This window comes from Phytophthora infestans, genomic scaffold (assembly GCF_000142945.1).
Source record: "Phytophthora infestans T30-4 supercont1.57 genomic scaffold, whole genome shotgun sequence".
Taxonomy (NCBI): Eukaryota; Oomycota; class Peronosporomycetes; order Peronosporales; family Peronosporaceae; genus Phytophthora; species Phytophthora infestans.
The window spans coordinates 655,153-678,001 of NW_003303702.1; the positions used below are offsets into that span (position 1 = coordinate 655,153).

The window sequence follows — 22,849 nt, forward strand, 5'->3', positions numbered from 1 at the left end:
AGTGCAGCTCAGCGTTGCGCCTCCTCTCCACGGCGATGTACACACTCAACGTCGCCTCGAGACTGCTGTTGGTTTCGATGATGTCCTCGTCGCACGTTCCACGACGTTCTCCAGCATCTCCGCTAACTGTTGAGGTATCCCGCGTGACTTCGCTTTCAGTGGTTGCTCCCCGGTCGGCATTCATGTTTTCTTATTCTTAATCCACTTCCACAGCGTAATCATGTTCATGTTGTTCTTCAAATGCATATACAATTTGTTGTTGCCGTAACGTTTTTCGTCTGTTACCACAGGCTGCATCGCCCTGTGGACAGTTCACACGTGATCCAGTCACGCTAGTCTTCGTCCGCCACTTGCGTCATCTGCAGCCGATTCTCGCTCTTCTTGGCTCGCAAATAGTCGTACAGCAGACCTCCACATGACAAGTTTGATGATGGTTCCCAAGTTGTATCTTCATAGCCAACCCACTTGACTTTGAACTCGCGTACAGCACGCTCCGTGCTCGTCGTTAGTGGTGTTCTGTCGTCGAGGATGGCCTCGACTTCATATTCACCGGCAACTTGGTCTGGTTCCCAGCTGTCCTCAGGCAGTAGTTCCTCATCGAAGTCGAGTCTTGCTTCATTAGTCGCGTCAAGTACCAACCGAGTGTTCGGTCGACTGTTGAATTCGTTGACAGCCTTAAGTCTTGACACATGCACTACTGGGTAAAAGCGATACCCACTTCGATCAGGCAGTTCCAGCTCGTACGCAAACTCTTCCACCTTGCGCTTGATCCGAAAAGGTCCATGCCATTGGTGAGCTAATTTCTTCGTCAAGCCCGGTTTGACGCGTTCCATGTACAACCACGCCCGGCTCCCAATCTCAAAAAGAGATCTCGGTGGAGCTCTTGCAGGATCTTCCATCTCTTCCGAAGCTTCTGGAGGGTTCGCCGAGTGTTCGTTTCCACTTGGTTGAGGTACAGCAGCTTTTTCCAGTCGACTCAGGGCCTCATTATGCTTTTTAGCCCTTCGCTCCTTTTCTACAGCCTGATAATCTTTGGCCATAGTGAGGGCGACCTCATGTTGTCGATTGATCTCGCGCCGCCACGCCAGTGCGTCAGACTGCTTGCCGAGTCCTCGTTTGAGTGATGACGACATTGCCCGCAACGTCGACTGCGCATCCCAACCATGAACGAGGTAGAACGGCGTTTCCTTCCTCGTAGTGTCTTGAGTAGTATTAATAGCAAATACTAGCTTCTCCGCGATTTCGTCCCAATCTTGCTGTAGAGGGTCTTCCGCGTACACCCGTACGGATCCCATCGCCGACTTCACCGAGCGTTCCTGCTGTCCATTAGCCTGTGGCCGATAGCTCAAAGTCGCTCGTGATCTTGACTGCATCATCTCTGCAAATGCTTGGAAAACCTCGCTCATGAAGCGTGGGTCGCGGTCGTGCCTTATTAATGATGGGGCTCCGAACCGTCGGTACACACATTCTTCGAACACTTGGGCAACACTCAGTGCAGTCGTATCTGACATAGCCTTGGCAATAACGAATCCCGTGAACGAGCACTGAAATAGGAGCAACGCCGTGTTGCCCCTACGAGATTTCGGTAGTGGGATCACAAAATCCATCGAGACGATCTGGAAAGGTCATTCGGCTAGCACGTTACCAGGTGAGTATCCACGAAGCGGTGGACGGCTTTTACTCGAGCTGCAATCTGGACATGACTTCACATGCTTCTCCACGTCGGCGTACAAGCCGATCCAATAATAATCGGACTTAACGCGGTGGAACGTTCTCACCACACCTTGATGTCCTCCTTCCAGCGAGTCGTGACAGTTCTGCAAGACCTCTTGAATCATCGTTGTCGGTACCACAAGCCGCAGCTTGGTCTCCTCTTGCCAACCGTGGTCGTACCGACGATTCAATCCAAGATAGTGAAGCACGCCGTCTTCAGACAATACGAACCGGTCAGCATACTTCCAGGCATCTCGAGCTTCTTTGTAACTCAGCTCTTCTGCTTGGCCCTGAAGCACCTTCTTGATGTTAAACCACTTCTGCTCCTCGTCTTGTGCCACCAGTATCCGTCTGCGTCGCTCCCGCTGTATCGCTACCGGATCAACATCTTCCGCATCGGGAAATGCCGATGGTACAGTCTTGTGAGGATGGCCTGGCAAATCTTCGCCGAATGAATCTTCGGTGGACGTCTCTCGTCGTTCTTCATGCTCCTCTTGAGCTTTTGAGACATCCTCCGAGTGTTCATCTGCAAACCTGACGCGTTTCTTGGCTTTCGTCTGTCGCCGAGTCATCACTGCTATGTTACCATAATCGCACTTTGGTGAGCTGTAATCAACCACGAAATTTTCGAAAGTTTTCCACTTTGAAGACTCGCTGCCTGACAGTACATGTACTTGACGCTCTGCTCCTCGTGACGAAACATCTACCGAGTCTTCATCCGGCTCGTAGATCATTTCCTGGATGCGGTTCAGCGATGCCAATTCCGACTTGCGAGTTTCAGCCAAGATTACCCGACTGACCTTCGATTCCAGCGCTTCAGTGGCTAACGAATCCGCGGCCGCGTTGTATTCTCGTACAACGTGAAAATATTTAACTGATCGAAGCTTGGCCGTGAGTTCCTTGTGAGTATTCAGCAGCGCTAGCAAAGTTTCCTTCCTGCATGCGATGATTGTTGAATCGCGAGCCTTGAGTCACCAACGATGCCTAAATTCTCGGTACCGTGCGCGATAGCAGCCTTGACCCCGTTTATCATACCTGTGTACTCTGCCTCATTCACCGTGGTGGCCGAGAGGTAAGCGTTTGCAGCAATCACTACCTTCCACTCAGGAAGGCTCCACAGCACCCATGAACAACTCCCGTAGCCACCGTACTTCTCTGTCTTCGCTGATCCGTCAAAAGACATGACGAATCCGCTGTAATTACGGGAAAGCCTGGCGTACAGCAACGTCGGGTCCATTCGAATAGTCGGAGAGCCCTTGTTTGGAGGTGCCACCGGCGGGAGTGAGTCTTCTAAGTCGACGAAGCTCGTGATGCTTGACTGCAGTAGCTCCACGAAGGCGACATCCTTCTCCTTCACGCGCTGTACCTTCAAATGCCACTGCGAAAGCAGCACAGCGAACTAGACCGCGCGTCCGAAGAGAGACTTCGATTTATGCACCCATTCTAACGTCGAGAATCGTGTATAGACATGTAGCGGCTTTCCTGCCAGCTGGACGTAACCGATCTTCAACAGCAAAAGTAACGCCAAAACCTCCTTCTCAGCAGGATGGTAGTTCATCTCGGCCTCCTTGAGCACCCGACCGAGGAACCGTACGGGGTGTAACTTGCCGTCATGTTCTTGCATTAGCGTAGTGCTCAACGCCCATTCATTCGCAAAGAGCATGACGTGAACTTCTTTCGACCGATTGAAGTGCCTGAGGATGGGTGAATGTGAAACACTCGTCTTCAATCTTTCGAAGGAATGACGTGCCACAGAAAGGCCACCTTCAACGACAAAGTCTTCATCCTTGAGCTGGTATAGCGCCTCACCGTAGACCGCGAAGTCTTGAATGAAGCGGCTGTAGTAATTAACCGCTCCAAGAAACGACTGCATGCCCTTCTTGCTCGTTGGAAACGAAAGCTCGGTGATGGCCGCAAGCTTCTTGGGGTCAGCTTTGATACCTTCTGGCGAAATTTTATGCGACAGAAAGTCCACCTTGGGTTGGCAAAAGATGCTCTTGGTGAAGCTAATGCTGATCCGACACTGTGCGAATCTTGCAAGCAATCGGTCCAGCGTCGCCAGGCAGCTGTCGAAATCCTCGCCACCGAAGCAAATGTCATCCACAAACGACCGTCGACCAAATACAGGTACTAGCGATGATTCGTCTGGCTCCCCGTTCGTAAACATGTCAGCGACGGGGCTGTTGACGAGTTGTAGTACAGGGTCGGTCTCTACCGGTGCTTCGCGGTCTGCCGCGAACTTCGTTTGAAACGAACCCTCGGCGCTTGGTCCACGACGTTCCTTGGCCTGTTCTTCAGCTAAACGCATCCTCTCCGAGTATTCAAACCAACCTCCTTTAGGTTGAACGAACCCCCAGAGTGCGTTGTCAATCATACGCTGGTAGATCATCGGCGCGTTTTTTAACCCGAAGGGCATGCGTAACCACTCGAAATGTCCGAGTGCGCAGACGAACGCCGACACTTTACGTGCTCGTAAGGTCATCATGACCGCCCAGAAGCCGCTTGCTGCATCCAGCGAGCAGAACCACAGGTAGCGCTCGAGATCTGTTAACAGGTTGTCGGCTGGCGGCATTGCATACTCCATGATCGCGGTGATAGCATTCACCATCTTGTAATCAATGCAGAGCCGGATGTCCAGCCCGTTCTTTTTCATCACAATCACGATCGGCGATGCCCATGGACTGTCTGAAAAGACTATCAGTCCTGCACGCAATAAAGCGCGCAGCAGCTCGTACAGCTTGCCGAGAAATCGCAGCGGCACGCGCCGGGCACGCTGTTTAATTGGGGCGTGCCCCTGTGTGTCGATATCGCATACCGCTCCGTAGGCTGGCGGCGGCAGTGCGTTACCACTAGCAATCAGGATGTGCTCGTGGTTCTTTAGCGTCGCGACTAGACGTTCTCGGCGTTCAGTCGACGGCTCAGGATCAGCAACATTAGGCGCAGTGTAGTCAATTGTCGTGTTGATCTCTTCGGTCAGGTCCGGCAGGAATGCCAGCTCCTTCGCGTAGTCGTCCAAGCCAATGTTGTCAGCTTGGTGTTCGTAGAAATCATTTCTCGTATCCTCCGTTGCTTCATTTCCCTCGGTTGTTAACACTCGAGCAACCGAGATGTATGTTCCGTCCAACGCCGCTACGGATTCTTCCCTTGACTCAACATTGGCATCCGCTTTGATTTCAACAGTCGGTACTTGGTCCATCTCCTTCCCATCCTGGTTTCCCATCTCTGGGCCACCTGCCGAGTCGTCGTTCGCAATATTGAATGCGTGGGCCGCCGACATATTGGGTTGTTGACTTTTGTTCCGCTCCTCGTTCTGCCGCTGTCTTGACATTTCGGAATTCGCACCAATCTTGCAATGAATACTCGGTGCCGTACTCAACACCTTCTGCGCGATGCCTGTATCCTCTGGATCAACCACCGGTGGCTCGTTCGCAGATTTGGTGACACACAAGGCCGGGACAGCTTCGTCAAAACAGGTGACTCCATTCAATCCAGTGCCGTTGCTTGTCGCTTCCGTGGTCACCCCTGACTGGACACTAACACTCGTTGGCGTATGTACCACGTTCACCGGTCTCAGTAGTTCGTGTGTACGCACTACCGAGGCTTCGTTCGCGTTATTGCTTCCGCCATGGGTTGTCGTGCACGTGTCCAAAGGTTCTGCGGAAGGCTGACCGTCGGCCGAATCCCCGGCTGTCACCCCAGACGCCAGACAGGCTTCCACTCGTTCACGTTCTTCCAGGATCAGTGCCCAGCGCTCTGCACATGTAAGACGATCACTAGAATCCACTAGCGAGTCTTCTAGAGGTCGTGCTAGCACCCCACCTGGTTCTGGGTAGTATGGTCGATCAACTGCTGAAGGCTGAGTTGCAAGCCATTGTTCGTAGATTTCGCATTCACGCTGAAAGAGCTCGCGGTCTCTACAACCTTCGTAGGCCAACACTTGCCAGTCTTGGTACTTCTTGGACTCCAGACGCACATAGCCGTTACCTCGTGGCAAATCCCCATCTGGAATCCACATCGCGATCGAGTCGTGTGCTGGTAGGTACACAGTTCGATCAGACACGTTGGTCAATCGAATGCTCTGAGGCCGTCCACGTCGAAACCTCGTCACTGACGGGATTAGCTTGTTCGTTCGACGAACCCACAGTACGTGTTCTTCCAGCCCGACTTGACGCTTCGCTAGTCGATACTCTCGCCACTCGTGCGCTTGAATGTCCAACCGCTCGGGTGGCCCGGCGTTAACATGGGAGCCGTATTCTTCGCTGTCGATCATGTTCTTGGTCTTTATCAGCGGGATTTGGACTTCGTGCGGTAATTGCGCCGCGCCGTGGAACAGGTCCAACCGGATCCCGGCTGGGATCATAAAGTCGGTCCCGAGTACCACGTCGACGCCTGCACTATGCGCCATTACCCACATCTCAAACTCGTACACCATCTCCCATCCGAGCGTAATCTTGACGCACGCTCGTCGCGTCGTAGACACCTTGCCTTCGTTGATTCCTTGAATGTCAATGCGGCGTCCGTGATCAGGTACATCTCGGAGTCGCAACTTCTTGGCAAAGGCGTCAGTGATCACACTAACGTTCGCTCCCGTGTCGAGGAGGATCCTCGCTCGCTGGTCGTTCACAGCGCCTTGCACCAGAGCTCTCATTCTGATCCGTCGGTCGAATTTCTTGGCCGACCACCACCCCTGTCTCTCGCCAGGGTTCAACTTCATCATCTTGGAGTGACCCTTGGGCACGTCTCGCGCTGCACTCGAAACCAAGCCGAGCGAATCCTCGCTGGTGCCCTCATCAGCATCAGCACACTCCACTCTGTCTCCAACACCTCCACCGAGGATTATACTCCTCTCCTTTTCATTTTCCGTCGCGCTCACACTTATTACATAATTATCAGGCCATTCACTCTGCCCCATGAAAGCAAAGATACACTCTGCTTCCATTGAAGGCTCGGTTAGCTGTGGCAGCCCGATAGGGACCAACCCAGTTGTAGTTGGCGGGCTGCCTAGTTTAAATGACGTTCTTGAACAACGGCCTTGAGCTCTGGCGGGAGTTCCTCCTTCGTGCCTTTAGTGCGCACGAATTTGGCAAGGTCTTGGAAGTTGCGGAAAAGTTCGCATTGTCCAGCATCGTGGAGCTGCTTGCAGAACTTGCATCACTTGTTACAGTAGTGGGCGGAGTGACTCATGCCACCGCACACCGCGCATGGTCCGTACTGTGGGCGTCGGTTGTCGCGGTTGAAGTCACGTCGACCGCGTTGGTCCTGATTGAACCCACGGTCACTACTTCGGCGATCTTGATTGAAGCCATTCTCGCGATCAGGCGTGTTTCCACGCGGTTGACGGTTGTCCGAACGTGCGTAGGTGCCTTCAGCAGCTGCACGGCGCTCGTTTTCGTTAGCAGCAGCGAGGTATCGGTCGTTTTCCTCCAATGAGAAATCGCCATCCGTATTATCGGGCTGAAAGTCGTTGTACTCATCTTGGACATTGTCGTAAGCGTTCGGATCTTCGTTTGAATACTCGTTGCCTCCTTGAGCAGCTTCACGACCTTCTAATTCAGCTAGTAGGTCGTCCACCGTAGCTTCAATGAGTGTCACTCTTGATTTGTTGCGGTTGTCATCGCGGCGACGGTCATCACGCCGGTTGTTGCGGGCGTACCCATCGTCGCGTCGCGTATCACGACTCTTAGAGTATCGGTACTCACTGTCACGCTTGGCCATTCTCTCCTTGCCCTTGAGAACATCTTCGACGATCTCCTCGAGCTCGTGAATGTCGGCGACTCGAGCGTGGTAGAGACTCTCCGCTAGTTTGTCATCGTCGCATGTTGCCAGGAACTGCTGTACGTGTTCTTTCGCGTCGCGACCACTCTTCTCAAAGTGTAGACGGGCGGTCCGAGCGTAGCCGTTCAGCCCGTTTATATAGTCGCACAGATGTTCATTTCGTTCCCGCTTGGCGGAGTAGTAACGCGACAGTGCCGTCTGCGTGAACTGCGAGCAGTAGTAGCGGATGAACGCATCGCTCAGCAGCTTCCACTTGCGCTTCGTCTTCTTCGGAAGTTGACGGAACCAATGAATGGCTCCGTCCCGGAGACTTAGCTCAAATGGAATGCACCATTTATCGGCATCTGTGTGGGTTCCAGTCATTTCATAGACGAACCCACGGAGCCACTGCATACAGTTCTCGCTCTTGTTGCGAGAGCCTGAGAACGGCGTGATGCGATCCAGCGGTCGGTGCGAAGCCATTTCAATCCTCGGTGTTGGGTCCACGTCGTTCAGCGTCGCTAGCTCATTCATCTGACGCATCAACTCGAGTTGAGGATCTTCCTCGTCGAATGTACGCACCAAAATGTCATCGTCACTGGACGAACCATCGCTGTCGACTTGACGACGTCCGGCACCACCCTTGGGAGCTCGCGCACCGCCTCGGCGACCGAACGAACCCTCGTTACTTGCGTAAATACGTTGCATACGGCTCTCCGAACGTGGCGTAACCATGTGCGAGTCTTGAAAGTACGGTGAAGCTTCGGTAGTGCCAAAGGCACCACGCTCAGCTCCACGCTTGGTCGGAGGAGTACGAACGAGTCGTTGGGGCGTCGGCGGCAGTGGAATCTTAGACGGATCTTCATCTTGAATCATCGGTCGACTCACAGGCTGCTTTCCGGCATTGATGCCAACGGCGCCAAACGCCTTCCGAAGCTTCTTCTTCCATTTCTGGAGAGCAGCTCCGGCTTCATGTGGACTCCAATCCTGGAGCGACATCGTTGATGGGTACGTCTCGCTCTCGAACCCCAGCGACAACAGTAGCGAAACTGAATCCTCGGCAACTTGACTAGTCGAAACCGAGTTGACTGGGTATTGAAGTTCCTGCGCAAGCGCAGGCCAGTCGGCCTTTTTCTTGGGGATGGGCTTGAACAGCTGCATCCACTCATCATTCTGCATCAGCGCTTGTACGCGGTCGAAAACGCGCTTGGCGGCTGGTGTATCACCGTTGATAGGTGGGCGAGTTGCCTTCAGCAGTGCTGAATGCTTTGCACTCGCCACCGAAGGTTTAAAACCCTCGGTCCCATCGTCATAATCATCATAGGCCGGTTCCGGTCCCGCAACATCATCGAGCTCGTCGGCGAGGTTCCTCGAAAGGGACTTGGTCGCCCCGCTCAGCCCCGATGATAGCGTGGCCGTCTCCGGCGTCGCTGCGCCTGGCTCTGGAGCCGGCGTCTTATCTTCGTAATCTTCATAATCGTGGGCGTCAGGACCGATGTCCGCTTCGTCGTCGAAGCTCACTGAAAGCTCGGTGGCGGCTGCAAAGCGCGCAGCCGGGCTTGAACTCTCGTTGCGAGCCTCGCCAGACTTGGCAGGCGTAGCTGGTACCGTCGGTTGTCCTTTCGCCATGTTTCTTGTCTTTTTCTTGTTCTTCTTCTCTTGGTAGCTCGTAAACTGGAAGGCCATACAAACAGTTCACAATGGTCACAATCTGTTTCCGGGTCGCGGCACCAGTTGTGGTGTTGGAAATCCCACGTGAACTCTAGCTACAGATGTAGTTAGGATGTTCCCACAACAATACGTCTACTAGGATAGTAAACGATCGTTCGGGCGGACCTGAAGACCCCAGTTCTGCCCTTGCACCGGGACAAACTGGACCTTATAAACTACTTATATAGGCCAACCAGTAAAATAAGAACACGCTACTAGCACGAGCAAAGCTAGCAGGTGTTTTGAATCCTCGTGGTCCCAACAGCGGAAGGGTACCAGGCACGGGTAAGCCTTTTACGAGATCACCGAGTGTTCAACACTCGGCTGGAAGAAATAAAAGGGAGGCAATTCAAGCACTCCCAGTCGTGCAAATAGGCAACAATAAGCCGTCACGTAAAACCTCCCGATAATAATCGGCCAATACACAAAGTCTCTTGGCCTTGCCGGATGAACCCTCGCTACAGAGCTTCGAGTTCACCGACAGGCATAACACACTCAACCAAGCTTGACCTGACGCTTACCTTGAAGCCGGACGTCGCTCTGTGTGCTTGAGTGGAAATTCTGTTCTGTATTTAAGCTTACCCTTTCGGGTCTATTCCTAATAAGAAGTCCTAATCAAGTATACAAATATCAAGTGAACAATGATCCGTTATGGATCTTCTTGCATGCCAAGCGTCGTCTGCACTGTCGCATGAGCATCTTTAACGGTCCGCGCCCTGTCCCAGACGGTTAACGTGTCTTCCAAAGGTCGCTGAGTATTCCGCGAACTTATCCCAACCGCCACTGAGGGTTCGTACCGTAGATGGTCCGCTGAATGCGAATCCGGCCAGTCCATTATTAATAATAAGGACAGCCTGGATTCAGTGACATAGGGCCGTATCCGATACTTGTTGAAAACTCGGAGGTGACGCCGTCGAGTCCCTTGCACCTTGGCGTCTCCGTACATCACCCGACCGAGGGTTCGTCGCTTGAACAACTTGGGCGGTGTCACGTCTTTGTCGACGGGTGATAATCCGCAACCACGGAGAAATCACTACACCACAGCAGTGTGCACTATCGTGGCTAGCGGGTGGTAGCTATCATCATATTCGTGTAATTACTGGAATTAGTAAGTCTACGTTTTATCGTGTTGTTTATCGTGTGATGTACGCAATTAATGATGCTGAGAAGCTCGCACCTCGTTTTCCGAGAGCACCAGATGAATTGGACGAAGCCGCAGCTGCATTTCGGTCTTGCAGTAACTACGGAGTGATTGAGCATTGCATTGGTGTTATCGACGGATGGCTATGTCCAATCCGTGTACCTCGCTACGATGAATGTGGACGTGTTTTGTCTTTTTTTTCGGGTCATTATCAGAAGTATGGATAAACGTTCAAGCATGTGCTGATCGCTATGTCGTTTTACCGCATTTTCAGTTAATTCACCTGGTGGTATGAACGATTCATATGCATTTCAAAAGTGGAAACTAAGCCAAGTGCTTCAAGAAATGTCTGGGCCATACTTTGTTATCGGAGATAATGCCTATGTCCAAAGCAGACGCGTGATGACCCCATTTAACAAGGCACAGCTTGACGATCGGCCTGAACGTGATAGCTACAATTTTCATGTTAGCCAGCTTCGAATTCGAGTGGAGATGGCGTTTGGTCTACTAGTGAATACCTGGAGAATTTTAAAGCAGCCACTGCTGGTTAGTCTTCGACATTGTCGTATTCTAATTTCGGCGTGTTTCCGTTTGCATAATTTTTGTATAACGCAACGTTGTCAGTCCACCAAGTCATCGCCAGATCAACTTGTACAGTCTTTTATACGAGAGGTTCGTTCATGGGCTGGTGAAAGATCTCTTGAGTATGAACGGTCTGATGTGGAGCTCGGGAATGGCAGTCACGTAGACCTAATGGATGAAAAGGTTCGCTCAGACCTCGTTCGGTACTTGGCAAGCAAAAATTTGCTCCGCCCCGAGAGAAATAGGACGAGAAACCAACCAGAGGCGAGCTTTCAAAAGGTGACTGGTGCCGTTGAACAAGGATCTGACGTTCATGAGGCGTCTACAGTAGCTCCAGCTCTCGGAAGCTCAGTTACAGGTGACATTGTTCATTGGCAGGTGGTGTAGTCCAATGTTTCGATGATGTGATGGATGTTGCAGGTGTCCGTGTTGATACGGCCGTCGAGGCGGCGGAGGCCCAAGCCACGGTCGTGAAGAGAGCTCTATGAATCCGGACGAAGATATTCTCCAGCTTGATCAGTGTCAATTCCCGCTGCATCTCTTCGATAGCGACGTGTTTGAAGAGTACAGTCCACAGGAATGGGTCGAAAGGTAACGCGTGGGAGCTTCGCCGTATTTCTTCCAGGGAGAGTGGAGACGAAGGAGCTGTGCAGCGTTAAGTAACGATGTGGAACGTGCACAGTATCTGGTGCAGTTTCAAGGATCAGACAAATAGAAGTTGGTACGGAGGATCAACTTACGCTTTAAGCGTAAGCTAGCCATTACGTTTGAAAGGAGGGTAGCTGCAGCACGGGGACGACGAGACCAAGTGAAGGCGATGCTCAGGTTTGACGACGTCTTAGCTAAACAAGACGCGTCCTAACTGCGGGGGGACGCCCAACTCTGAAGCGTGTGCATGCTCGAGTGGTGGCAGGTTTACCTGAACGTGTGGCTTTGTTGGACTCGCAGCCGGCTACGTCTCTGCTACGACAGCTCACGGATACTAGCATTCAAGAGTACATGCGGAGTATGAAGAAGGCGGCGGTGCTGACCAAATTACGCAATGACACCGCGTTGCAGGCTCGATTTCGCGGTCTTGATTTTGTTCCTGGATCTAAGAAACAGACTGAGCCCGGAGCTATCACGTACGGCAAAGTGGCGATCCCCGCTCATGATTTTAAGCGAAGTCGACGCGTGAGCACCGCGTCGTACACCAGTTCGCCGCAATTACTCGCTGTGTTGCGACGCATGTATACGGGCTGGGAGAAGACATTCCAGAGGGCTGTTGTTGGTTCAGGTGAATAAAAACTCGAAAGAAGGTAACGGAGCACCAACACTAGCGGCCCAAATGCCGTTCCGAGTGTTGGACTTCCCGGTATTGCAAGCCGCACACGCGAATAAGGTGACAGAGATCCTACTAATGGATTGGAGACGCGCTCTTGCTGAGAACGTGATCGATAACCTTCAAGGCTACTTCGACTTGTTCCTCTCTGACCGTGTCGTGTAGGATGTAAGCGGACGGAAGAGAGTTCTCACTGGATTGGAGCTGCGTTTGGTAGCTCAGCTATGTGAAATTATCGATCCGTGCGTGAATGGGTCCTTTTCGTACACCGCCATGCTGAGAGCGGTATCCTTCAACCTGAAACGTCGAAAGGGGGGGGGGGTGATCAAGCGGAAATCTATTAAGCAGACGAGGATGACGTCCTGGGTCATTCACTTAGGAAGGGATTCACTTCGACTCGAGAGCTGAAGGAGATCCGAGCTCCCCGTGGCTCGCTGCTCAGCGTCCGGCTAGCCTTTGTGAACAATGAGGTTGTGGTGGAACTTTCAGCTCAAAGGGTTACGGCCGTTCTGCTACAACCGCTGGATGCAATCGCGTTTGCAGTGCAGGAGATTGATAGATTGGACTGTGACATCATGGGACTTCTGTCTCTTGAGCGGAAGCCACTGTTGGACTTTGGCATTGATACTGACAAAGAATCCGATGAACAGCAAAGAGCTGCTCGTCGCGCAGTGGTAGCGGAATGCCTGGACGCCTTACAAGTGGCCAAAGTGGAGGTTTGTGATACATGTAGCTGAATACACGCCACTTTTGTTAAAGCTTGAAGGAGACTTTGCCTTGTACTTTAAACTGTGGACTATGAGCTTCGAGTTTCATGCGAGTCGCCAGGCGTGGCTCAACGGATCGTTCTTGGAGCTCACAGGAGGGACGATCGAAGGCCTAGTAACGGAGTGGTGGAAAGCTTCGTACAAACTGAGCAAGTCTCTCACGCTTCTGGAACATGCGGCGTCGTTATTGAGACTATTTGAATGCGCTCTACGTGACAGATTCCCCGATCCAACGGAAGGTTCGACGGTGTCTGTAGTCCCAAGTGAATCGGATGCCCAGAAGATTCTCGAGTCTGTACTGGTTAAAGCAGTAATTTGGTCGATTGGGGCTTGTATCGACACGAAATCCCGTCGGATATTTGACAGGTATCTGCGTGACTTTTTCCCCGCTGAACCCGCCGTAGCTATTGCCGCCGCTGCTAGTGAAGAACCGGCCGACCACACGGGAGTACCAGCATCTCCGTCTCTACTTTACTTTAAGGTCTTTGTGGATTAATCTCAGTCGTATTTACTGCTTCCGGACCGAAAAGCGATGTCGAAGATACCTGACGAAGGGCTGGTCTACGACTACCGATTTGATACCCGACGCTGTGTGTGGGTTAATTGGATGAATGCTTCTGGCACGTTCGAGATTCCCAGAGATGCCCAATTTACTCAAGTTTTAGACTCAGCCATCGACTCAGAACGCAGCGTGTGGCTGTTAGACTCTCTCATTCGCCACCAGTTTCATGTTCTCTGCACTGGTGATACAGGAACCGGCAAGTCCGTGTCTATCAAGAAGAAGCTGCTTGGTGGGTTAAATAACCCACCAGGCAGCGAAAAACCGCTAAAACTCGCCCCGTCGATCTTCCTCAACTTCTCGGCCCAAACAAGTGCTAATCAAACCCAAGATCTGATCAAAACCAAGCTGGATAAACGCCGTAAAGGCGTACTAGGTCCACCGCTGGGTCAAAGCTGCGTGATCTTTGTGGACGACCTCAATATGCCAGCGAAAGAGACGTACGGCGCTCAACCACCATTGAACTATTGAGCCTGTGGATGAGACACGGAGGATGGTACAACCGCAAGGACAATTCGCTCACTCAGCTCGTGGATATTCATTTTATCGCTCCGATGGGTCCTCCTGGAGGTGGACGGGCTCGTATTACCCAGCGGTATGTACGTTATTTCAACCTGATTAACTTCGTGCCGTTCGAAATAAGTTTCTCCGAGCCATTTCTACTCGGATTACGGACTGGTTTCTGCTGAATTTCCCTCAGGCTGTGAAAAAGCTCGGTGGAGCGGTTGTGAGTGCTACAATCGACATTTACATCACCATTTCGCAGGCTTTACTGCCTACCCCAGCTAAATCTCACTACACGTTTAATCTACGAGATTTATCCAAGGTTTTTCAAGGCGTCGCACAAGCTTCGAGTGATACAATTAAGGACGGGAAAGTTTTCGTTCGCTTGTGGAGTCACGAGGGTCGTCGTGTTTTCTCAGATCGACTGATTGACGATAAAGACCGTGCTTGGTTTGCGGATATTCTAAATAAAACGGTTAAACTGCACTTCGTAGGTGTCCGTGATTGATACGGCCGTGGCGGTAGTCGCTACCAAACAAGAGCGTCGGCTTTGAGAAGCCTAAGCGCTTGCTGAAGCTCATCAGCATGAAGAACTACAGCTTGCTCAAGAACTGGCTGAGAAGGAAGACTCCAACAAGCTGTTGGAAGGAGCAGTACACGACTTTGTCAAGGCTAAATTTCAACTAGAGAATCAAGATATGCTAGGTCACCATCAAAATTATTGAATGAAGAGCATTTTTTTAATTTGCATTAGTATAACTACGAAAAAATGTATTTTCTTCTTGGGTGGAAAGGGAAATATCGCCTTGCATGCACGATGCACGTACGTCCATCTTGAATTGTATTATCGGATTCATAATTTGATTACGAACGTTGAAGTGCAATTCAGCACGATTACAGATTTTGAGTGCGTACTGCATCCATGATTCTCTGACGTTCTTCGAGGAAAAAGTCTAAATCAACTTGAAGACGGTGCTTTTTTGGACTTGCCGCTGAGCTCATTTCGCATTCGATTTTATCGATGCGCTTGCGGATATCATCGAGCATCTTGTAGTGCTCAGAACGCACTCGGACAGCAGCCTCTAGATCTTGTTCTCTTGCAAGTGTGATTTCAGCCTCCCTCGCGGCTGCAATTCTACCAACGAGCGTTACCAGCACCTCCATTGAGTCGGAATCAGCTTTGGGCTTCTTGTTGGGAGTACGTCTGCTTGAAAGGCTCTCGCGTAGCCTCTTTTTCGTTGAACTGGCTTTGCTTGGGGTTGCATTTCGGCGCTCACGTGTCGGAGTTGACGATGAAAGTGAATCGAATTCGTCCTCCTCATACATTCCGCCACGGGCACTGTTAAGAGCCTCTGGTCGCTTCTGTTAATTGAATAACAACTTTATTAGATTGCATGATTGCCACTCCCATTCTATAGACTCACCTTCAACCAGTACCATAAATACAGTACGTCCATTTTGCCATGCACAAACTGCTTGAACTCCTGTTCGTGAGTTCCAGATAAACGGAAATTTGCCGCGCAAATGCTAAAAAACGAAGTCAGTTCTTTCCAAAGCTCCTCCAGCTTAGCTGGGTTGTGAGGAACAATGACGCCAGGATCGATATCTTCAAAGGCAGAATCATCTTCGATAAGCCCTCGAAAGACCTCGTCATTTGAGTGATACGCAGTAGCCACGTCGCGCCAAAACTGAGATTTCGCTGAAGACTGAACGTCATCCAAGTCAGTTCGATTAAAGCTTCTTCCTGCGTATTTTTAATAATGATTATGTTAGTCGCTGCATTAGTTACAATATGACTTACGTCACCTGTAGCTTCAATAAGCCTCATGAACAAGTTATCGGATAGCACAGCATTAGCTAAACGAAACGTGCAGTGCTTCGTTCGCCGTGTTCCCCCCGCAGCCATTGTTGAAGCTGCCGAAGCACTTTGTCCGCTGTTCATTAGCTCGTCGTAGCGCCGAAGACACCTGATCCTATCCGCCTTGTTTGTTCTAGTGTTGAGTTTGATTTCACGTAAACTACACTCTTTCCGTATGAGATCTTGCGACTTCTTTTCGTACGGCTCCCAGGCGAAATGCCCCTCCATTATACCACCGCTGCAACTAGGGAAGACTGTCTCCGGAACACGTGCAGCAGGTAGAGCATCTTCTTGCACATCAATATCCCATTGTCTATGGGGAGAAGCAGTAGCACCTCGGCGGTCAACGTTTGGTGATGAGGTTGCAGCGTTAACTAGCTCAGGGTCTAGACGTCGAGCAATGGGGACGTCTGGCTCCATAGTTCGCTGAGATTCTCCTTCTTTGCTGTGATTCGCAGTGTCGTCCACTTAGATTGGTTATTATCACGTAAAAACTATCCAATCAGAATGTTTTATGATTTTTGAATTCCATTTCCAACCAAAGTCTAGGGTTAGGGAACGCATGGAACGCATGCGTCAGAGAGATACTTCGGTTGGGAACGGGGTGAAGCTCTGGATATTACGGTATTTTCAAAAAGTAATAACTAGTGCGGAATGAAGGACTTTTTAGAAGAAAAAAAAGGAGAAGAATTGCGATTTAACTAAGACTTCCAGTCTAGAAGAAGACATCAACAAACCGAGCGAGAATGATAGTCATTCATTTGAGTGGCTATCCCCGAACTTCGAAAACTTGAAAACAAGCTGGTACCCTAACTTAAGAAAGTACTGTATTTTAAATAAGACCTGTAACAATTTTTCCACAGCATTATGGTTTCCTAATCTGTTCGATCCTCAATTGCGAAGTCTTTGGGTTTCTGCCAGCGCATCACGACTTGGAGTAAAATACTCCAAAAACTCTTTCGTAAGGGGGGCCATGAGATACAACTGCGATATCGTTTTCACTCGAGTGACGGCGACATAGAAAGATGAACGCTGAGGAATCCTGCGAGTCGGATGACGAAGCGGAGCAAGAATTGTATTAAAACGGATATTTACTGCTGGGTGTATTTTATTCAACGAAATAATAAATATTATTTGTATATCATAAACATGATATTGTTTAACTATAAAATACGTCAAAACATTAGCCAATACGCCACCATTTTTTCATTATTAAACAAATATATTTATTTAAATATTTTGCAATCGCTTCAATGATGCTATTTTAATTTTTGAGCAAACCGTACTATCAAGCAATAACAACGACTTTAAGCACTACCACGTAGGTACCATGCGCGCATGTAGTGCGGTGCCCGGATGCAGCTACCGCAAAGGTCGTGAAGCCTACTTTAATAAAAATTCAATTAATTTGATAATATTATTGTCTCTACTTTAAAAAGTGTGTGGAAAATACCTCCGCAGAGCCCTTACCAAATGCGGTCTGTGAAGCCTACAATAATAATATCTATTTAAGAAGTGTGCAGAGCTCTTACAAAATAAAGCGCAGGGTTCTTACAAAATAAAGTGGTTACTGTGCCCGATTTGCAGTACATAGGACAGGTTTTGCGTAGCTAAATGTAATTACGTAATCGTCAGCACAGCTCCCATTGGGGCTTACATCCAATCGGCGCGCTTCGTTCTTGGCAAAAATGTTTACCTTACGTCCAATCGCGAGCGCGAGAGACGGTCTGATCGTGCGACAGATCCAGCCAGTGTCGCAGGTCGGCAGGTATTGCCCAATCAGGGCGCGAGTTGATTGTGTCCGCTTTTTGGCCATAATTGAAATTTTGGCATAGTTAAGTCAAGTCAGAAAGATAGGCGCGGTCGGTAAGATGGGACGAAACTGCATTAGAAAGGTCGAGTGTAGCCATGCGAAAAGGCAGGAAAAAGCAGCAAGAAAGGAAACGGACGGACTTATTGACAGACAGGCGGACGGACAGACAGGTTACAAAGTTAGAAGCGGAGCGACTAGCGCTCTGGGCGCCCGCTCCGTGGACGCTAGGGCATGGCTGGTTGGTGTAGTGCGGGCTGACCGACTCCGCTGCGCTGCGGTGGATTAAAGAACATTTCAAAATCAAAGCTAAATGTATTATATGCATTACGTGACCTATCAAGTCCGCGTTCCAAAGATCTCTCTGTACACAATATTGCTGGTGTGTACGTTCCCGACCTCATCGATGGCCTCTGGATCCACAGCAATCTTGATCGCCTTCCTTGAAGTCACTCTCGACAACGCCACATAAAGCTGCCCATGTGTGAAGACCGGTGATTCCAAGTATATAACCACGTGGTGGATCGATTGTCCTTGGGCCTTGTTGATAGTCATGGTAAACGCTGGAACCACGGGGAACTGCTTACGCTTGAGTTTGAACGGGAACTCCTTGTCATCGTCCTCACTTTAAAATACGATCTGAGGAATGAACACCTTCTTACCCTTGAACGGCCCGGACATAATGCTGGCCTCGATGCTTCTCTCGCGCAGTGACACAACCCGAAACCGCGTTCCGTTGCAAACACCTGCGTCGCTATTCAGGTTTCTAATCATGATGATAGGTGTTCCAACCTTCAGAACAATCCTGTGCGGAGGGATACCGGAGAAGTTAAGAGAGTTCAAGAACTCCTGCTCAAACATATTTGCATCCGCGACCCCTTCGAGGCTGTCCACCGAGAGATACTCCTTCGTTTCACCCGATAGCCGTTCCGCAACCATGTCGTTGATACGCCGAACACCTGCATTTTTGGGGGCTAGTATGGCTCGCTCAACGAAGTATTCATCGGGTAAATGATCAGTATCAGCGCCCGGGTACACCGCATCTATGAGTGCGTTGACGCTGCGGACTCGTCGGGCTTTTTCAACTTCGTCCAAGTCTCGCTCGTGTTCCTCGTCCGCCGGAGGGGGTAACCTGAAACTTGGGGGGGCTCCATATCCGCGTCTTCTTCATCAGAGGTCATTTGTTGTACCCGTCGTTTTGGAATGATACACATGTCGCGTGGGAGGCATATATCGCCATCACCGATCTCATGGTTGACCGGATAACGGCCTCCTCCAATTTGAAGTAAAAATTCAGAGAATTCCGCTAACTCAGCCGCACTGGCCGCGTCTGGGGCGGTGCGGACGCGCATGTTCTCGGTTAGCCGCACTTGACGCAAATGCTCCCATAGCGGCGAAGACTTGAAGCAAGCTTGAATCGTCTCCGCACGCGTAGCATTCTTCAGTAAAGGTAGAATCTAACGGTGATCACCGCTGAACACCATTATCTTTCCGCCGAATGACTCCAGCTTGTTCTTCATAATATCCCGAAGCGACCTGTCAACAGCCTCAAAGCAAGCTCGGTTCATCATCGGCGCTTCGTCCCAAATGTAAAACTCGCGCTACGAATCAATTCGGCTTTTTGGCTCTGCCATGAAAGGCTGCACGTCGACGTCTCTTTTAGTTTTTAGTTTGAGGGGAATCCGGAACGTCAAATGCGCGGTATGACCTCCAGTTAACAAAGTGGCTGCAATCCCACTCGATGCAACCGCGATGGCAATCTTACGTTGCATCCGAACGTGAGCGCGTATTTGCTCGAGTAGAAACGACTTTCTTGTTCCACCCGGACCATCCAAAAAGAAAAGCTTCTCCCCTCCAACCGGTCTGCTCACAGCAGCAATAACTTGGTCAAAAATATCCCTCTGGTTGCTGTTCAAGTGGTCTGCCTGCTCCGCAACATGCTCCAGTTCGTTTTGGGGGTACGCATCAATCTCTTGCTGGACAACATCAACAGATGCTGTATCCGGGTCGTCCACTTGAGCAGATACATTGTCGTAATCGGCTAGCAGAGGAAGGCCGTACATGTCGAGGGACTTTTGGTTTGAAACCAAGTAATCAGCCAAGTTATTCAACGCCTTGTACTCCGCCATTCGAAGACGCACCTCCTCTTCGCGCACATTATGCAGGTCTGCGTCTCTTACCTCAATGCTTCGTACATAATCCTCTGACATATCCTTCTTGAACCTGTCCCATAAATCTTTGGCATTACCAGGCATCAAGTAAACCAAATTGGTGCCGAAGAGTGGGCGTAGCTGGTACGGCATCTTGACCTCGGCGGCTTCGCGTAAGCAATGTATCCACTCGTCGTCATTTTCCAAATACCCAAGCGCCAAAGCTGCTTGATGATATGTAGGATGCTCAGTACCATCAACCGTTCGAAGATCCTCAAAGGACTTAGGCGAGTGTCGGTTACAAAGGAGAAGTCGCAAGTAGAAGCGCTCCGGGTCCTGCGGAGATACGTGTACCAAGCGTCCCAGAGAAGCAACGTACTTCTTGTACGGTTCCCACGTCTTGTGTTCCGTCCACCTGTATTTCCGTGGTACATCCTTGTACAGTAGATTGACCGTAGTTTCTGGGTTACGCGCGCACAGCTTGAAAAACTCCGTCAGCATTGATCTGTCCCCGCGGTTAATCAAGCTGTGAGGCTGGGGGTCGTCGCTTGGTCGCCGTAAGCAACCATGCTCATTCTTTGCAAACGGATAGATAGCATCACGACAGAATGCGTTGATCCTTGTGTTGGATGTATGAATAGCCGCATGCAAGCTTCTACCGGAGAAATATACCTCCCGAGGAGATACTGAAGAATTTCGTTCGCCCGAATTTCTTCGCCTTCAATCGTGATTGTTGTCATGTCCGAGACCTTGTAGACGTACTTGTAGATGTACTTGATGGCCTTGTTCGTGGTACAAACTTCGACGTTGATGTGGCAGTTGTATTTCTGCGACAGGAACGGATTGTACAGGACCACCCATTGATTGATGGTCGCGTTGTCCCATACTTTTCCTTATGGCACAAAATTCCATCCGGACGGCGACCACACTTGTACGTGGGGTATTTGTCGGGGGTCATCACCGTTTCGTCCGCGAGCGCCTTTGGAAATTTCTTGGAACACCTTCCGTTCTTCATGCACGGGCAGTTCGGGTTCTGTTGACCACAGAATCTATGCAGCTGTGGTGTTGGAAATCCCACGTGAACTCTAGCTACAGATGTAGTTAGGATGTTCCCACAACAATACGTCTACTAGGATAGTAAACGATCGTTCGGGCGGACCTGAAGACCCCAGTTCTGCCCTTGCACCGGGACAAACTGGACCTTGTAAACTACTTATATAGGCCAACCAGTAAAATTAGAACACGCTACTAGCACGAGCAAAGCTAGCAGGTGTTTTGAATCCTTGTGGTCCCAACAGCGGAAGGGTACCAGGCACGGGTAAGCCTTTTACGAGATCACCGAGTGTTCAACACTCGGCTGGAAGAAATAAAAGGGAGGCAATTCAAGCACTCCCAGTCGTGCAAATAGGCAACAATAAGCCGTCACGTAAAACCTCCCGATAATAATCGGCCAATACACAAAGTCTCTTGGCCTTGCCGGATGAACCCTCGCTACAGAGCTTCGAGTTCACCGACAGGCATAACACACTCAAACAAGCTTGACCTGACGCTTACCTTGAAGCCGGACGTCGCTCTGTGTGCTTGAGTGGAAATTCTGTTCTGTATTTAAGCTTACCCTTTCGGGTCTATTCCTAATAAGAAGTCCTAATCAAGTATACAAATATCAAGTGAACAATGATCCGTTATGGATCTTCTTGCATGCCAAGCGTCGTCTGCACTGTCGCATGAGCATCTTTAACGGTCCGCGCCCTGTCCCAGACGGTTAACGTGTCTTCCAAAGGTCGCTGAGTATTCCGCGAACTCATCCCAACCGCCGCTGAGGGTTCGTACCGTAGATGGTCCGCTGAATGCGAATCCGGCACGTCCATTATTAATAATAAGGACAGCCTGGACTCAGTGACATAGGGCCGTATCCGATATTTGTTGAAAACTCGGAGGTGACGCCGTCGAGTCCCTTGCACCTTGGCGTCTCCGTACATCACCCGACCGAGGGTTCGTCGCTTGAACAACTTGGGCGGTGTCACGTCTTTGTCGACGGGTGATAATCCGCAACCACGGAGAAATCACTACACCACAACTGCCCCTGTCGCAATGGAAGCCACGGTACTGGTGCCCGTTGTGACATTTCTTCATTCTTCAATTCACCATCTCGCCACCGTATGTCCAAGCGTCTGAATCGAGCCGTGTCCGACGCTTTTCAGCGTCTCAATCCTCGTAGACGTCGCGAACGTGAACAGCTGGAGGTACGTCAGCTCATCCTTCTCTTGAATCATCGGCACCTTGCTCATCATCTCGCATTACTCGACTTGTTTCTCAGGAGGGCAAGGCCGAGGGTTCGAACGTCCCTCAGTCTGCTTCACTTCTTCCGACAGCGGCGTCATCAACTGATCCTTCGGCGCTTCCTGCCCCAGACTCTTCACTCCCTGCGGTAGCTCCTGCAGCACTCCCCGTCGTCGCTGAATCCGCGGAGATGGCTCCTGCTGCTCCTCCTGCGCCTGCTGGTGGTCCACCACCACTCACCGAAGATTCGCTGCGCGCCATGCTGGCTGAAAGTACGGAGGCATCGGTCGATCACATGATGACCTCGATAATCCCGTACTTGACTGCAATGGCTCGTCACCAAGTGCAGATCAGCGTTGTGCCTCCTCTCCACGGCGATATACACACTCAGCGTCGTCTCGAGACTGCTGTTGGTTTCGATGAGGTCCTCGCTGCGATACAACCTGTTCCTGACGCGCTGTCGGCATTACCCCAACGCGTTGCCGACTTAGAGCGTCAGTTGCGGTTTGCTCAGTCCGAGGCTGCTGCCGCCGTGCGTTCGGTGGCACCCCACATCATGGCTCGTGAGAACGCGGAGACGTTCCTCAAGGCTGCAAACGCTGAGATTGAAGCCTTACACCACCACGTCAAGATTCTCCGCGAGTCGAACGCCAAGAACGACGCCATGCTCGCCACTGTTCAAGCCACTATGGAACGACAC

At 50.8% G+C, this 22,849-nt stretch overlaps 3 protein-coding genes across 3 annotated transcripts; 2 read left to right on the top strand and 1 right to left on the bottom strand.

Annotated features, from left to right (window-relative positions):
- Positions 1–11,908: 11,908 nt before the first annotated feature.
- PITG_17754 (uncharacterized protein) lies at positions 11,909–12,451 on the top strand (the record flags this gene model as incomplete). Its single annotated transcript, XM_002896562.1, has 3 exons — positions 11,909–12,170; positions 12,220–12,361; positions 12,409–12,451. 3 exons carry the CDS (start codon positions 11,909–11,911, stop codon positions 12,449–12,451), a joined length of 447 nt encoding a protein of 148 aa, XP_002896608.1.
- Positions 12,452–13,520: 1,069 nt separating this feature from the next.
- PITG_17755 (uncharacterized protein) lies at positions 13,521–13,950 on the top strand (the record flags this gene model as incomplete). The annotated part of the gene is made up of 2 exons (XM_002896563.1): positions 13,521–13,860; positions 13,943–13,950. The coding sequence occupies 2 exons, from the start codon at positions 13,521–13,523 to the stop codon at positions 13,948–13,950; spliced, it is 348 nt and encodes a 115-aa protein (XP_002896609.1).
- Positions 13,951–15,463: 1,513 nt separating this feature from the next.
- Positions 15,464–16,372, bottom strand: PITG_17756 (uncharacterized protein; the record flags this gene model as incomplete). The annotated part of the gene is made up of 2 exons (XM_002896564.1): positions 15,464–15,795; positions 15,858–16,372. The coding sequence occupies 2 exons, from the start codon at positions 15,877–15,879 to the stop codon at positions 15,464–15,466; spliced, it is 354 nt and encodes a 117-aa protein (XP_002896610.1).
- Between the last annotated feature and the right edge of the window lie 6,477 nt (positions 16,373–22,849).